Below are 15,776 nucleotides of genomic sequence, written 5' to 3'. Positions count from 1 at the left end.
ATGTTTCACGTTTGGCCTCAGACCTCCTGGAGGCCAAACGTGAAACGTTCAGGCCGGTGATGGTCCCTTATTTTCATAATGTGTCACACCATATGAAGAAGATAGCAAAGAGGCATTCTGTCCCTAAGCTCTGCTCCCGCACGTGCAGTGATGGGCGTCTTGGCTGCCAAATCAGGCACCGAACTACTCATGTTCTTTGCACCATTGGAGTGGTGTATTCCATCCCACTTTCCCGCGGGAAGACGTACATCGGGCAGACTGGCCGCTGTATTAATAAGCGACTGAGGGAGCATGCGCTAAATGTTAAGAAAGATGACAAAGGTGTTCATCTCGTGTCCCATATTCTTGCTTGCGAGTGTGCACCGCGATTTCATGAGACGACGATTCTTGGCAGAAGCAAAAATAAACACGCGGTTGGCACTTGAAGCTTTTCATATCAAGAAAGAAGGCGAAAACTGTATTAGCGATATTAGCTACAACCAATGGTAGCTGACGGTAACAAACTGGATTCCAAAGGCAGGAAAGCGTAGCAGGGGGAGGCAGAAAGTTAGGTGGGCAGATGAGGTTAAGAAGTTTGCAGGTGTCAAGTGGATGCAGCTAGCACAGAACTGGGTTAGTTGGAGGAATATGGGAGAGGTCCTCGCCCTACAGTGGGTATAGTCTGGCTGATGATCACGATATGTAGAATTTTTATAGCCTTTGCCTATTACCTTATAAAATGAATTGGAAGCTAATGCTGTATTTTTATTACATAGTCTTTGGGAATTATTATTTAAAAACTGTGGTGGTGAAAATTTATAAGTTGATTTGTGTATGCAACAGGTCAGATTAAATTTGCAGAACGTTTCATTTTGTTCTCCCCCTTTCCAACAGAGCAGGAGAGAGGCAAGATCAATTCACAATTGTGCACCTAACTGTAATTATGACTTGGTCCGTTATGAACACTATGCACATTAATGCTTACATGAGCACCACCGAAGCACGTCGGGTAGCTCTGCTTGAGCAGGCCAAAAGCAGCTTTGTAGCTCTCGGTGCTTTGAGAGCTGTGCAGCAGGACCGCTAGCGGCAGCGCTCCAACCACGGTCGCTGCAAGTACCAGCGTTACGCTGCTTTGGGACTCATCGCATGAGGCTGTGCTGTCGATGAATATAATCTCCTTGGCAGAAGTCAGCCCTTGCGTCCTCTTCATTATTTGGGTGACTATAAGAGCTGCCCAGCTGGTACCATCTTCAGATTTTGTGATCCTGACATCGATCCCTGCGAAAGGTGACACGTGCTTTTAACCTTGTACTATCGACTGTGTCAATGCTTCATGTGACGTAACCAGAACACTATTTTCGTACAAAATAATAGAGACCTTTCTTTAGATCCAAGCAGGGAGGTAGAAAATAAAAGCAAAATGCAATGAGAAGGCAAACATTAATTAAAAACATGAAATAAAATTGCAGTATACGACAAATGCATTTTCTAAAATATGCTATAAAGTTTGTTGCCAATGGTAATCAATACCATTTGTAGAGGTAGAGCTTGCCACTCGGAAATTGTTCTTAGAAAGTGAAACTTCAGAGCATTAGTATGCATTAAGTGTGGTGTTCATCTGTGATTATGATGACAACAATTTCTGAATTTTTCTAAACCTTTAGGTAGGTATATACAGGCCAAGAGAGATGCCTAGTATGGCATGATTTCATTGTGGAGAAAGGGTAAGGCTGACAGTCACTGAAATGAAGGAAAGCATTAGGGAGAATATTTATATCATCTCCTAATTTGTGGTGTTGATCAATGCAATTATTTCTTTTGCCCGAAAGATAATTTATTAGAGAGTAGAAATGTGTTCACAAATGACTATATGGGGAAGGCAGCAATTGTGCGAGAACCGCCTGTGCTTCTGTGATATCAGGAGCAGTAAGACCCTCTTTGGTCCCACCCTTGTTGTGTAGCAAATGGCCTCCGTTTAGGTTATTTACTTATTTTTGACCGGAAATAATGTGGTGCCTGCATTAAATTAACACATGAAAATAGAATGAAGTGAATGCACTATATTTTGTATACATTTCAAGTGTAAATAATAGGTGGTAATGAAAAATTTTATTTCGGATTCTCAAACTTTCATGAAAGCAGTAGTAAATACAGCATGAAAAGAAAATTATTTAAATATTCTGAGACACAAAACATTGCTGTTATACTACATGACAAACCTGTAAGCTTCAATTCCGTGTGTAAGAAAGACTCCAGCCTACCAGAAAGCATAATTGCTATCTGGCTTTGCATAACACTACGACCCATTACTACAGCAACAACCAGATAGGCAGGGATATTTTTGAAGCTTACTGCATTGCTAAGAAGCCGGTCACATGTGTAGCATAACAGTCTTTTGTGTTACAAGGAAATGAGATAGCCTTCATTGATAAGTGCCTTTCATTGCAGCATAATCCTTGATGTTTTGTTTTGGTTTCGCACATTTCACCGTATATACTTTCTAATAAATCTTAAGTTGTTAGACAGCACCCGTGTCGTCCTCTCCTTTCTCTGTCCTTTGTCTCTTTTGCACTTTTCCACAATGTGAACTACTTTTAACTCACCCAATACAGTTTACTGTTTATCATGGCTTTCCACACATAATTTTTAAAACCGATTTTTAATAGGGCGCCCTTGCTGAGCAGATATGCGTATATAATTGAGGGCTTTGTAGAGCTGTGCATGTAACAAAAGTCAGAAGTCTCTGGAATCATGGAAAACACGCAGAGGAATTTCTTTTTTTATTTTGATAGTGTGGTTGATTGAATTGGGAAGTTTTTCATAAATGATATTTTAGATGTCGGATCATTAAACAGGACACAAAAAAGACGAAATAATTACTGTTTGTGCTATCCAGGAGTAAGGTTTCACTGCTGGCAAACAGTTATCAAGCTAATGACTGCAAACACCTTTTATAGGCTATTGTACACTTTCTTTTATGCCTTGTTTGCACCGTATCATTCTTATGGTGCATTCACCCTTTTTTTCACCTTCATATCACGAGATTTTGCATTTCACTTAGTATAAGCCATGTTCACCTTATCCAGCAAGTAACATGGCAATCATATGGTGTCTATGAGGCTGTGAGAAATTCATGGTTTTGAATCTTAGCCATTCAATCTTTTTTCTGGGGTATTTTATGTGACGCAGTACAAACACAGACATGTCACTTTATATTGCTCCTGCCAACTTAACATGTTATACCCACTATCAACTCTCACAGGCTAGATGCATGCTCATGACAAGTTTAAGATATGAAAATATTCACTGTAGCTTGTAACGCTAAAACATTAAATACCACATGAAACCAGTGGGATTTGTCTACATTGCATTTTCATGCACCAGGCCTATTACTATGTTAGCGGCTCCTGTGGCAGGCACAATGTTCACGACACAGAGAACTGACTGTTTGGCCTGCAAATCTCAAAGTTCCAGGTATTGAAAAGTGGAGACTAACATGGCCATTGCTCCGAAGCTTTATGGTTAAAGCCTGACGTGGCCTCTAGAAGGGAAAAGAAAACTGTAATGCAACCTCAGATGTCGGCCTTTCCAGGCTGCAACAACGTTATGGATTTATGCCCTGAGGCTATAAAATCGCAAAAAAAAAAATTTCTCCATCACATAGTACTGTTGAGCATATTGCAACTTACCGTTATGAAGATAGGCTGGTGCCTTTTCAGCCAGCTTAGTCAAAGGATCTGCAGTACTGCCAAAGTGTTCCTTCCGCCAGACCCGGTACCAGTTGTAGACTGTGTTGGCACTCGGGTTTACAGCACCACTCGCCAGTTTTTCTAGCCCGTCATCCTCTACTTCCAGCTTTCGTTGGTGTAGTGCTATGGCCTCTGCTGGGCTGTGGCCATCATTAAAGTAGGAATGAAATGCTGCCCGAGTGTCAGACGTGCTCCGCAGCAACCGCAGGCCATCCGCGCAGTCAGTAGCATGATTATGGTCATCCATGACCCTGATGACAGCAGGCAGCGGCACAGTTCGCTTCAAGAAGCCATCCCTCTTCTTTGTGTCCTTTGTGACTTTCTTGACTTTTATGTCAACGAAGGCTGGGCAGTTTGTAGCGTTCCGGCCAGCAGTCTTGTTGCGACTGCTATGCTGGCATCTCCACCTTTTGTGGAATACAATCCTAGGGAAAAAATGGGGGGCTATAAGAATGGCTTCAAAATAGTCACAAGCAAAAGCTATGGGAAGTATGGTTTGACATGCTTTAGCAAGGTTGTAGAGGGGGTTTGCATTAGGGGGATGCTCAAGCTTCACCTTAAGAGGTAAAAAGCAAAGCCTCAATTGCCTGCGAAGTTCTCGGCGAATAACCATGCATTACACCAGTGTTGAGTGCTTTATGGTACGGTTAAAAAATATTCTTATAGCAGCTGTCCATAGGCCACTATTAGGATACAAAACCCAATTTTTTGAATTAATGAAAACTTTGTTGTCAAGCCTCCATTCAATGCAAGGAGCCTTCTTAGTTATGGGTGATGTGAATATCAATATGCTTGGTGAAGATTCATCTTCTGAGTGCCTAGAAACCATACTTCGCGCTTCCACTTGTTCGAATATAATTTCCTTGCCTACCCATGTTACCGATACCAGTGCCACACTTCTAGATATCTGCATTACCAATTGTACATTGTGACCAGCGCTTAGCAGGTGTGCTTTCCGTTTATATCAGTGACCACATCCCAGTTTTTACATGTATCCCGACATGTATTAATGACGTGCAATTTGCCTCTTTCACCGAAACTGGTCATGTACGCTGATGACACAAATATTTTTTTCTCCGCACAAACCTTTACCAAATTGAACACTGTCATAAATAGTTATTTGAGCAAACTTTGAATGTTAAAAATCCTAAATGTATTATTTCGAGCCTCATAACAAAGTCTGTGACACTGAGCTAGTCCTACACTTTCAAGGTGCAGCATTGCAGTGTGTGACTTCAGAAAAATTTGTAGGTGTCTGGTTTGAAGAAACCATGTCGTGGAACACACATGCTAGCAAGTTGGCGATAGAATTAAGCAAAACAGTTGGCTGTCTCTATAAGCTGAGAGGATTACTTCCAGTAAAGCTCAAAAAAGCAATATGTTTTGCTAATTTCTACTCTAGTCTTTCATATTGCATTTTAGTTTGAGGAGCTACAACCATCCATAATTATAATAAACTAGAGCGGCTACAAAAAAAGGTGCTACGAATTCTTGACAACTTTTATGGAAACCCTAGCCAGCTATTTACTGATCGCTTGTTTACTAAACATCATTTGCTTAAAGCAACTAAATTATATGATTACAAACTGTCTTTCTATATGCATAAATGTACCCCTCCAAATGATACACACATCCCTTGCATGCTTACAGCTTACGTAGGGAAGTAAAACCAGTGCCATATACACGAAAAAAAATTATGGCCGGGCCACTCTTGACTACCGCATACCATCACTTTATAATAAACCTAAAGCCCACATTGACTTTACTGCTCCACCTAGCGCATTTAGACACGAATCAACAAATTTTATGATGAGGCAATGAATATTACTGTGATGTTCATATTCATTTATGATATCTGATGTGTGTATAATTCTTTAGGAAGTGTAAACGCTGCTTTTGCTCTCATGTTCATATCCATTTTTATTGTGCTGTGAAATGCACTGCGAGATGCTGCCTGTAGGCCCAGTCAAGCTGTCTGTGGTAGCTTTTTCCATGGGGACCCCCGACTTGTAGGTTGGAAATAAATTGGAAAGTAGAATGCCCCACCACTTTTTATTATGCTTTTTATATATTTTTACTTTAAGTGTGTTTTGGGGGAAAGTAAGGTGCAGGTTTTCGGTGGGCATCTGCACCAGGTCATACTGCCGTTTCATTCTGCGATTGTTAATAATAATAAGTGGTTTATGGGAAAAGAAAGTTGCAGTATTTGTCTTTTTCTGTGGACACCTAAAAATAAAGATTAGTTTTTGGCGTAAGAAAAGTGCGGTATGTCCACTCAAGGTCATTTGGATGATGCCAGGCGAATTCAAAGTTGCATCCCAAGAAGTAGAGCTTACAATCTAAAAATATAAATTTACATTCCAGCATAACTAAGCAGACTTTTGTTTCAATTCATATATTAGAAAAATGATACACTGAAATTACACTATACTCATTTATTCTTCATTTAAGAAGCCACATTAACTTGTGCATTATGATGCTGGGCCATCAACAAATTGAATGCACAGATACTATCACACAAAATGAAACAACCAAAAACTTTCAGTTCAGTAGAGAGAACATTGGGTGTAAGCAAAATTAGTTAATCAAGAGAAAACTACAAGGAACGAGCACATGCCAAGTCAGGTAGTAAAATACCTTTTAGGATCGGCCACTTCCCAGTCGACTACCCACGACGTACTCGTAGCATTGCTGTAGCTGCTCAGCCACTCGTACGCGTCCCCATCAGTGTTGAGGGCGACACGAAAGCATTTGACGTTCTCTTCTGCTGCAGCGCACTACGACAATGAAGCCGGTAATGCAGGCAAAAAGTTCAGCAGAAGCCAAGAGCGCGCGTACGGCGCTACACGAACGAAAAATTCAGCAGCAGCCCGAAGCGTGCACAGTTCAGCAGAAGCCAAGAGCGCGCGTACGGCGCTACACGAACGAAAAATTCAGCAGCAGCCCGAAGCGTGCACACGCGACGTTACCCGGCAGGTAGGCAGTGAAGCGCACAAACGACGTTACAGGGCAAAAAACGTTCAGCAGCAGAACGTCCAGAAGCGCGGCGACAAAAGGCGCGCGCGCGCAGCACCCAACAAGCGAGAGGTGCAGGGAGCAGGACGTCCAGAAGCGCGGCGACAAAAGGGGCGCGCGCGCAGCACCCAATGAGCGAGAGGTGCGGGGAGTGATAGCCGCTGGCCGGAACAGCCCGCTTTCTTCGTCTCTTCTGTCATTTGTCTCTCGCGGAGCCACCGTCCCAAGCAAACCCAAATACGCGTGCGGGGCGGGGCTCAGTGATGCAGTGCGCAAACTGTCACCTCGCGCTTTGCGATTGGCCCGTGCCGAAGATGAACTAATTCCCTGCCTAGGGACCTAGGGAGACCCAAGAGAAGAAAACCTGGTGTCCGACATCTGGAGAGGGCTTCCTTCTGAAATCTCCAAAGTGTACACATGTAAATAAACGACTTGTACTCAGCTCTAATGAAAGCTCCACGTCTCCGCGGTTTCTCGACGCCTCGCCGGTCAACGCTACCCTCGGCTCCGGTCCTGTGCGTCCGGCGTCGCGACACTACCAAGAAACTTGGTTTAGCTATGAGTAGCTGTTTTAGCTCCCTTTTGCAAATTCTATAGCTACAAATATAACTATTTTGGTGAAATGTAGCTTAAATCTGGCTTAATTTAAGAAACTTACTATTCTGGCGTGAAAAATCTTCCCACAGATGCTAGACATAATGAAACTGACGTCAGGCACACAGCGCCATCTGGTAGTTTTTAAACAAGATGTAAACCAGACAAAGATATCTTGAGAGAAAGAAGGAAACGCTTGAAAAGAGAGAGGAGGATACAATACAAGGCGCCACTTAGGAGGTGTTGAGACTCGCCGCTTCTGCTTCCATGGAGCAAGATGCCATCGAGCTTCCTCCATGTCTGCCTCAGCGGGAAAAAGAAAAAAATTGCTCACAAAGTAAAGAGGCGAGGCGATGCGGCTGATGCGCCGGCGCAGCTTTTGACGGGTGTCGCGTTTCGCGCAGCGCGGAGGCTCCGATGAGCATCGAAGTCATGCTCGAGGTACTAAGCATGTGTGTACGCATTCCTATTACTTAAACTCTTAACGTTCCCTGCGCGGCGAACGTTAAGCCTAGTCCTTGTGTGCGTGTGTGTGCCTCTTGTGCTTTGTGTTGGTGTTACCTGCTCTGCTGCCTTCTTCCAAGAGAACATACGGCGCCTGGAATCAAATGTCTGATTCGACTCTTTTTGCGGATTATGCGCGGTCGGCGCCGAGCGGATGAGAGACGAAGATGCCCACCGGTCCGAATTACGCCGAGTCGCGGACTGAAGATATCGCCACAGTCATTAAACCTTTCATAATCCTCCGTTCATAGGCCTCTGTGTACGCGCAAAAAGTAGAGAAATGTCCATTCTTTGTATGTTTACAGAGCAGTGATGCATTCGCAGCTCGTCTTTTCTTAGCGCGCAAGCCGTGAGCAAGGTTTCTTCTTCGTCTGCATGCGGAAAGCATGTGAATCCACACGATGAAAAGGAAAAATAGAAACACAAGCTCAGTTTTCAAGAGTGGGAAAGATAAAATGTTATTTTTTCATTAGGACGTAACATAAAATAACGAGTAAGACAATTTTGTCTTGGCCGAAAAGTAGTTTGACTTTAAATTTACCAATTTACGATGTCCCATAGAAGTTCGTAACGCTTTACACAATGTACGCATAATGACGGGGATAAACAGAATATTATGACGTTACATTTTCTCATTTCTTTTTTTATTGTCTTTCTTTCTTTCATTGGATTAACAATTTATACCTCATTCGCGCACATCGCTGTCCATCACACGCGCGATATTCCTTCCGAGCACGAACAGCTAGCTAGCTATCCATTGTGAACTTAGAGGTTGAAAAGAGAAAGAAGGATTAGGCTGCTTGGACTTCGTCTCTTAATGGTACCTTCAGGAAGTGAAGAAGGAAAACGGACATTTCCACGCCAAATTTTAAAGCTGTTTGTCACACGAGTGCCCGCGAACAGAACCTCAGCTGAGCGGAGAAGAGAGCGGCGCGCAGTCAAAGCGATTGTCTGTCCTTTCGCACGAATACCTACCCTTCTTTGGGACAAACTGCATTGCGGCAACGATAAATCCCTTTCGAAACGTACTGCGGCGGGTTTAACGATAGTGTGCTGCCGATCATTCGTTTGAGTGCAGCTTTTCATTCCAATGTGAAGACTTTACGCGTCCAATCATCCATCCAAGGGCGAGCAACAGCGGCAAGACGTGCCAGTGCTGGGAATCGAAGCGCTGTCTTGTCGGTTGGTAGCTGTACGCACTATCCACAATACCAGTGTTACTGCTTTCCTTTGCTGAGTGGGGAAAGTGGTGAAAACATTTTCGAATATTCTCTTGTCTAATGTCACCGGTTACTTAATACAAGCCCGCCATATTTCGACAATTCTCCACTGAAATAAACCGTCAAGATAGACCGTGTGTTCTCAAACAATGGTCGAAATGACCGAGAGAATTCACATCATACTTCCCGTTGACTTTTAAAGTTCTGTGCTTACACTATAGCAGTTCACAAAAAAACCTTTGATTTGCAAAACAAGAAAACATAATGTGAAATGTCAGCTGAAAATCTGGTTTAAGGCTGTTGCTCGAACACAGAAGGTATTGAATGTCTGTTGAGTTCCTTTCTACTCATTAAGAAAACATTAAGACCAAACCAGAAACTCAAAGCCCATTTTCGTAAGCTGAGAGCACAAGGAAGGCTGGGCTATCGCGCTCGTCTTGACTCGCATACCTGTCTCCTATTTGGCTAGCAACAGTGTAACAGTTTGACTTCGGGGCTTGGCCGAACTGCGCAAGCTCCGGAAAGTTAGGTTTTAAGCAGCTGTCCTAGGAAAGGGAGACGATGGAAGTTTAAGGAAGATAATAAACACGAGGCAGCGGTTTTTCTTCCTGGAAATCAGAGTAACCGTTCTATTACTCCCATTTCGCAGCCATATATACTGGAGAGATTTGAGGTAAGTGATGTCACCATTGTATTTTGCAACCAAAGTCGGCCCCGCTCTTGTTTTGGCCAGGAAAATGCAACCAGGCAATCTTGAGCCGCACAGTATGTGTGATCCTGACAGCGGGAGCTGCTAAGGAACAACACCGCGGAAACGACATGACAGAGGCAAGCAGAGGACGCCGGCCTGTCCTGTCGTTTCCGAAGTGCTGTTCCTTACCATGTCCTACAAAACTAGGCTTACAACCGCAATCCTTAAAGTTGTAGTGCGAGCTCTCTCGAATGCTAGATCGTCCAAGCTGCAATTCATGCGTCTCAAATGGCCTTTTAGGACGGATACCTTACGGGGTGAAGAGGATTACACGGGAGCTGCCGCTGTTCACGTTGATTCAAAGATGAAGGAAAATACTGCAAGATGTTTTTCTTAAGTAAGAATTTCTCAAGGACGACATGTACAAACTTTAAACGTAGTGCCCTGCGTCACAGCTCGCGACATATCATTCGCTGGCCGTGTACTCATTACTTATGGAGGTTGAAGAGATTTAACGTCATTGTAGGGAAGCTGTGTGAGGAAACTGAGGAGATAAATACGGCACGTCCAGGTAGCGTCAAAAAATTCCTGATATCTCTTCATTTGAGAAATGTCGACGTTAAATGAAGAAAGCAGTTCTTCTGTTTGCGCTAAACTTTCGGCTAGGGATTTCAGAAAACTCGTATGAACTACAAAAAAAAAATGAAAAACTTCTTGCTGGCTGGTGAACACTGATTTCGTATATTCTTGCGACACCGAAAAATTCCGATATCCTTTTCGAATGTGGGGTACATTAGCTATCATAAAGTGTTGGAATGATCGCTTCATTTGATTGCTTAGCAATCTGGACACTAATATCACTAGTAGGAGCTTTGTATATGCTCTATCCAAGGCCATTCCTTTTCTTGGGATATTTTTGACACCTCTGATAACAGTATGACCAAACCTTAAGATTTTCTCGGAGGTCGAAAGTCATTTTTTGGTAAATGTATTTCTTGCCTGTGAGCCTTGCATGGATTGAGGTAAAGTTGAAGCGCACAACTAGACGAGGACGGTGAAAGATACGAGTCAAACAACGCCCGAGCGACCACTTTGCTGAACTTACATGAAAACTGGTGTGAAAATGCTTTTTTTTTTTTTTTGTTAAAAAGCGAGGAAGGTGTGGTTTGGTTTAGTCCACGCTAGAAGACAACTCAGGATATGAGATACGCCGTATTTGAGGACTCCAGAAAATTGGACCACCAGGGGTTATTTAACTTGTATTGTCATCGCACTGCAGACGGACATCTCAGTGGGGTTAGTGTATTTAAATACCATAATGGTTCATGAAACATGCAGATTCCCAGTTGGTGAATCATTACTGCTAATGCAGCGCAACGGACGCGAATGAATTAGAAGAAAACCTACACACACCAGCGCTTGACAATGTCAAGCTTAGAGCTGAGCAAGGATAAAGAATAAAAAAAAAAGAAAGAAAGGAAGCGAGAAAACTGATCATCAAAAAATAAGGCTCCTAACTTTGGCACAGGTCGCCATTTCCAGCATTTTCGTCTGAAGCACCCCATTTCCAATATAAATGAATGGTTCGTAGCTCTGCTCTACAGTTGCTGTATATAAGTGGGTAGAGGCTGGAGTGACCGGCACCGTAGTGCCGATCCCCGAAAACCTATGCAGCGGAAGAGCCGAGTACGTCCCTAAAAAATAGTACAGAACAAAAGCAAGTCAATAAAGCCTTACTCTTCGTTCGGGCATGCTGCGGAGTACGGAAATGGAAAGGCACTATTGTAAAATAGTTCTCTGGATTAAAATTACTTATTGCAGAGAGCTTTATACATCGGTGGCGTCCGTTACGCCATATTTGGTTCGTTTAGAATACTATGTTAACTTTGATATCAGCGCGGAGTAATTCCTTTGTCTCAACGGTAGGGTCCCGCAACTTCTTTCTCCTCACTGGTTGTCTCTCAGCGAGTTAAACGGCGATTGTTGTTGAAAGGTGCCTCTGAATACAACCTAAAGGTAGCATGCACTCGCTGAAGGCATGAATGCATGCACTCGCTGAAGGCATGAATTGATTACGGTGAGGGTCTCTACATTGTGTAACCGTTGTCATACCGTCATCTCCTGGCTCTGCTCACAGCCGGTTTTTCGGCTATTAAGAACACAAAAAAAACATCACATTATGCCATCTAAAGGCGAACACACCCTAGGAATGATGTTAGAAATTTAAATAAACCTTAGTAATAAAAAAAATTAAAAACTCTGCTCACAGGATTCGAACACATGATTCAGTGCCGAGACAAATTAGTGTTAATACATTGTGCCACAGAAGCGACGGAAATAACGGGCTTTATTCATTCATTCATAAACCTTTATTCATGAGGAGGACCTGAGGCCTAGAGGGGAAGGGGGTGGGTTAGGTGAGGTTGAGGGCGCCAGACTCCGACATGAAGTCTAGCAGGGCACTAAGCTTGCGCTTGGCGTTGGTATTGGGGGCTGTCCAGTCTTCGTAGCTCTGAATGTGGTGAGCAGATGTGTAGCGTGCGCGGAGGCCAGCCGTGCCAGGACAGGTCCAGACCAAGTGCTGCAGGTCAACGGAGTCAGCAGGGCAGTTGGGGCAGCTGACCTTGGTTCGGCGCCATTGACTCAGGATGTCCGGTGTGTACGCTGCACCGGCTCGCGCCTTGTGAGTTAGAACTTGGGCTGGACGACAGAGGCCGGAAGGGATCGGAGGATTAATACCGGGGACAAGGTCCCGCAACAAACCCCTCCGCTCATGTTTAAGCCGCGTGATGACAGAGTCCGGTATGATGAAGGAGACGGGAGAACAGTAAGGGTGGTCTGAGTTGGACGGGCCCACATCAAGGCTATGCCGGCGGTCTTCCTCTAGCTGCGCGCCAGCGGCCTCGTGGGCCATTCTGTTCCCAGTTCCTTGTGCGTGATGTCCAGGTGTCCAATGTATTCGTACCGAGACTTGTGAGGTCTCTCGCAGGTACCGGCAGCGCTCTTTGATGCTGTGTTGTACCGAGGTCTTGTAAGAACGGGCTTTCAGGGTTTTTATAGCCTCTTGACTGTCGGTGTAGATGTGGATGAAACGATCTGTTCCTTTGGTGCAGTGTTGAAGGGCCTCGTCGATGGCTGTTAATTCGAGTTCAGTTGCGGACCAGTACCTGCGACCACTGTGGCTAGTGGCGTGCAGCTGTGAACCCTCTTGGTAGTAAGCAGTGGTTGCAAACGTGATGCCGGTGTCATCGTCATGATATAGGGCGGCGTCGGTATAAATGCGGAGACCGATGTGCTGGTCTTGTGTATCAATTATGTGGCGTTGTCGGTGATCTCTTCCTGGTCCTTTGGTGTTGGTTGGAATGGGTTTTGGATCTGTTACCAATGTTTCTGTCCATGGTGCTGTAAGGTGGTGCAGTGAGGAGGCGACGCCCGTTGGGTGTGTGACGCAGGCGAGTTTCATGACTGGCTCGGTGCGTAGCAATAAGTGCATCCACTGGTGGGAGCTGAGCGAATCTGTGGAGCTCCGTGATGCGCGTGTGTACGAATAGACTAGTTATAACCCTCAAGGCAGAGTTATAAAGTAAGCCAAGTGTCTTGTAATTGGCTGCGGTCAAGTCAAAGTAAGGGGCACCGTAGCGGAGCTTAGCGAGCAGAATAGCGACGGTGAGGCGACGCGCTACCTCCGTCCCTGCGCCCCCACTCTTGCTGCTGAGCCGTTTGATTAAGTGGAGCGTTGGCCTCCATTGAGATTTTAGCTGAAGGATCCAATCCTTAGCAGTACCATGCTGATTAATGGGAACGCCAAGTATCCGGAGATAACCTTCGGGGGGTTGTGCGATATTTTGACCGCCGAAGTGAAGGTTGACGTCCACGCCGCCAGGCGGTGGATGTATGACCAGAAATTTTGTTTTTTCTGGGGATGGACGCATGCCTGTAGAATGAAGTTCAATCTCGATTGTATCTAGTGCTAGTTGCAGCGTCTCCGTTTGTTCTCGAGCCGTATTACGGTACGTGGTTCAGCGCGTGATGTTGTCCGCATATATTGTGAACCATAGGCCATCGATTTTATCTAGTTGCCATGACGATGTTAAATAAGGTGGGGGAAATGACTGAGCCCTGAGGCACACCCGTGCGGTTTGTAAAATGTTGTGCCGTGTGATTGGTATCGATTTGAATTTCATAGGTTCTATTACTCAGGAAGGATTTCACAAAGTTGATGACGCGGGCTCCAACTCCAGTGTGGATTAGCGCGTCGACAATGGCTTGATGGCTGATGGTATCGAACGCCTTGTGTAAATCGACAGCTACGAGTATGTCAGGACGGCCTTTGCACCATCGGCGTGCTCTGTTCAGGTTGGTGTGTAGAAGATAAAGGCTGTCCTGTGTTCCTAGCTGAGGGCGGAAGCCAGTCTGGAACGGGTGAAAGTAATTTGAGGTCTCAAGGTAATGTGTAAGTCGATTGTTGACCATGCGTTCCATTAGCTTACAGACGGTTGATGTTAGAGAGATCGGTCGCAAGTTGGCAAGTTGCGTGGGGTGTTTTCCAGGCTTGGGAATGGGGACGACTACCGAGTGTTTCCAATGTGGTGGTAGGCAGCCCGTATCCCAATGCTGGTTGATGAGGTCAAGCAATTTTTCCTTAGTAGGTGTGCTGGAGTTCCGGAGCATGCTCCAAGTGATGCCATCTTTGCCGGGAGCGCTGTTCTTTTTATTTTGTGAAAGAGCATATTCGAATTCAAATGTGTTAAAGGGGGCGTTAATGCCAGTAGAGTCTGTGGATGGAACAGGTGCATAGGTGTCAGGTGGGGGTGGTGAGGCGGGTTGCGGAAAGAAAGTGCGGGCTGCCTCCTGTTCAAGCTCGGTAGCAGTCTGACTAGTGCGGAGGAGAAGGGTTTCTCCGGTATTTGCGGATTTGCTCTTGCCGTTCATGGCCCGGAATACTCTCCACAGCTTGCTGGTGTTGGTCCTATAGGATAAAGTGCTACAAAAGTCAAGCCATCGACTTCTGCTAAGGCGTTTGCTATAGCGGCGTGCCTCAGCAGTGAGGCGACGAAGTTTTAGAAGCTTTTTGTATTCTCTTCCAGATTGGAGATAATCAAACGAATCAGAGCGATTTTAACGGGCTTTAAAAATCGCTCTAATTCGTTTGATTCAACGTACTGTAGATGGCGTGACGGTCGCAAGTGGCATGATCATCCGATTACTGCAAGCTAGTTTAATCGAGGAAACTATTTTATTTCGTATGCATTTTAGTTTATGTACTGCATTGTATACTCAACAAAACATATCCCTTTACTGACTTGCTTTGTGCTGTATGTTTTATTTTGCAACGATGCGGTCGTCTTACGCCCGCCATCTTCTCACCTTTCAGGTGTTCCTTCTGGCCTTTCTAACCATTACTGCTTAATCGGCGAATCTGATGCGGGGCCAGTTACCAATCTGAGCGGTGGCGATTCGGATGTTCCTACCTCGCCGCGCAGCCTATCATCTGGACCAGACTGCGCAGCCGGACCTTTGCGCCGCTGCCTCAGTGCGCCTCTGGACACGTCGGCGCTGCGCTTGTCACCCTCCACCCTCCGAAAGCTAGCCATCGCATCGAAAGCAACATCAACACAGCCGCCTAAGAGCGCTTCGCATCCCATCACTCCCTTCAGTGGGCTCGGCAGCACGGCAACAGTGCGGTCGTCTTACGCCCGCCATCTTCTCACCTTTCAGGTAACGAATCGGTACTCACTATACGCACAGCGTACCCGTTACCCTGCCTTGTTAGTGCTGCCGAGCCCCTGTTGTTGTATTGTCATTATGCGTGATTGTCCAGACATATTGTTGGAATTACTAGCACTAGCTGGCGACGTTGAGCTAAATCCCGGCGCTCCCACGCGTTCGTCTTCAATCGAGGCGTCTGGCGACATCTTGACCGCTCTCAAGGAAATTCGTGAAGGTCAAGCCTCCATCTTGATCGAAGTAAAGGCAATGCAAACTAAACTCACCCAGAACGACGCAGTATTAGATGACATTAGG

At 45.1% G+C, this 15,776-nt stretch overlaps 1 protein-coding gene across 1 annotated transcript; it reads right to left on the bottom strand.

The window, feature by feature from the left end:
- Positions 1 to 243: 243 nt before the first annotated feature.
- Positions 244 to 15,346, bottom strand: LOC146204916 (uncharacterized). The gene is made up of 4 exons (XM_084605475.1): positions 15,224 to 15,346; positions 6,366 to 6,505; positions 3,669 to 4,153; positions 244 to 1,257 (listed from the first exon to the last, which is right to left on the bottom strand). Exons 1-4 carry the CDS (start codon positions 15,344 to 15,346, stop codon positions 911 to 913), a joined length of 1,095 nt encoding a protein of 364 aa, XP_084461601.1. The 3' UTR covers positions 244 to 910.
- Between the last annotated feature and the right edge of the window lie 430 nt (positions 15,347 to 15,776).

The sequence above is a fragment of the Amblyomma maculatum genome, chromosome 1, assembly GCF_055883805.1.
Source record: "Amblyomma maculatum isolate TAMU_Amacu chromosome 1, ASM5588380v1, whole genome shotgun sequence".
Taxonomy (NCBI): Eukaryota; Metazoa; Arthropoda; class Arachnida; order Ixodida; family Ixodidae; genus Amblyomma; species Amblyomma maculatum.
Note: the sequence above shows the minus strand (reverse complement) of the source record. Positions and strands in the feature narration are given on the sequence as shown.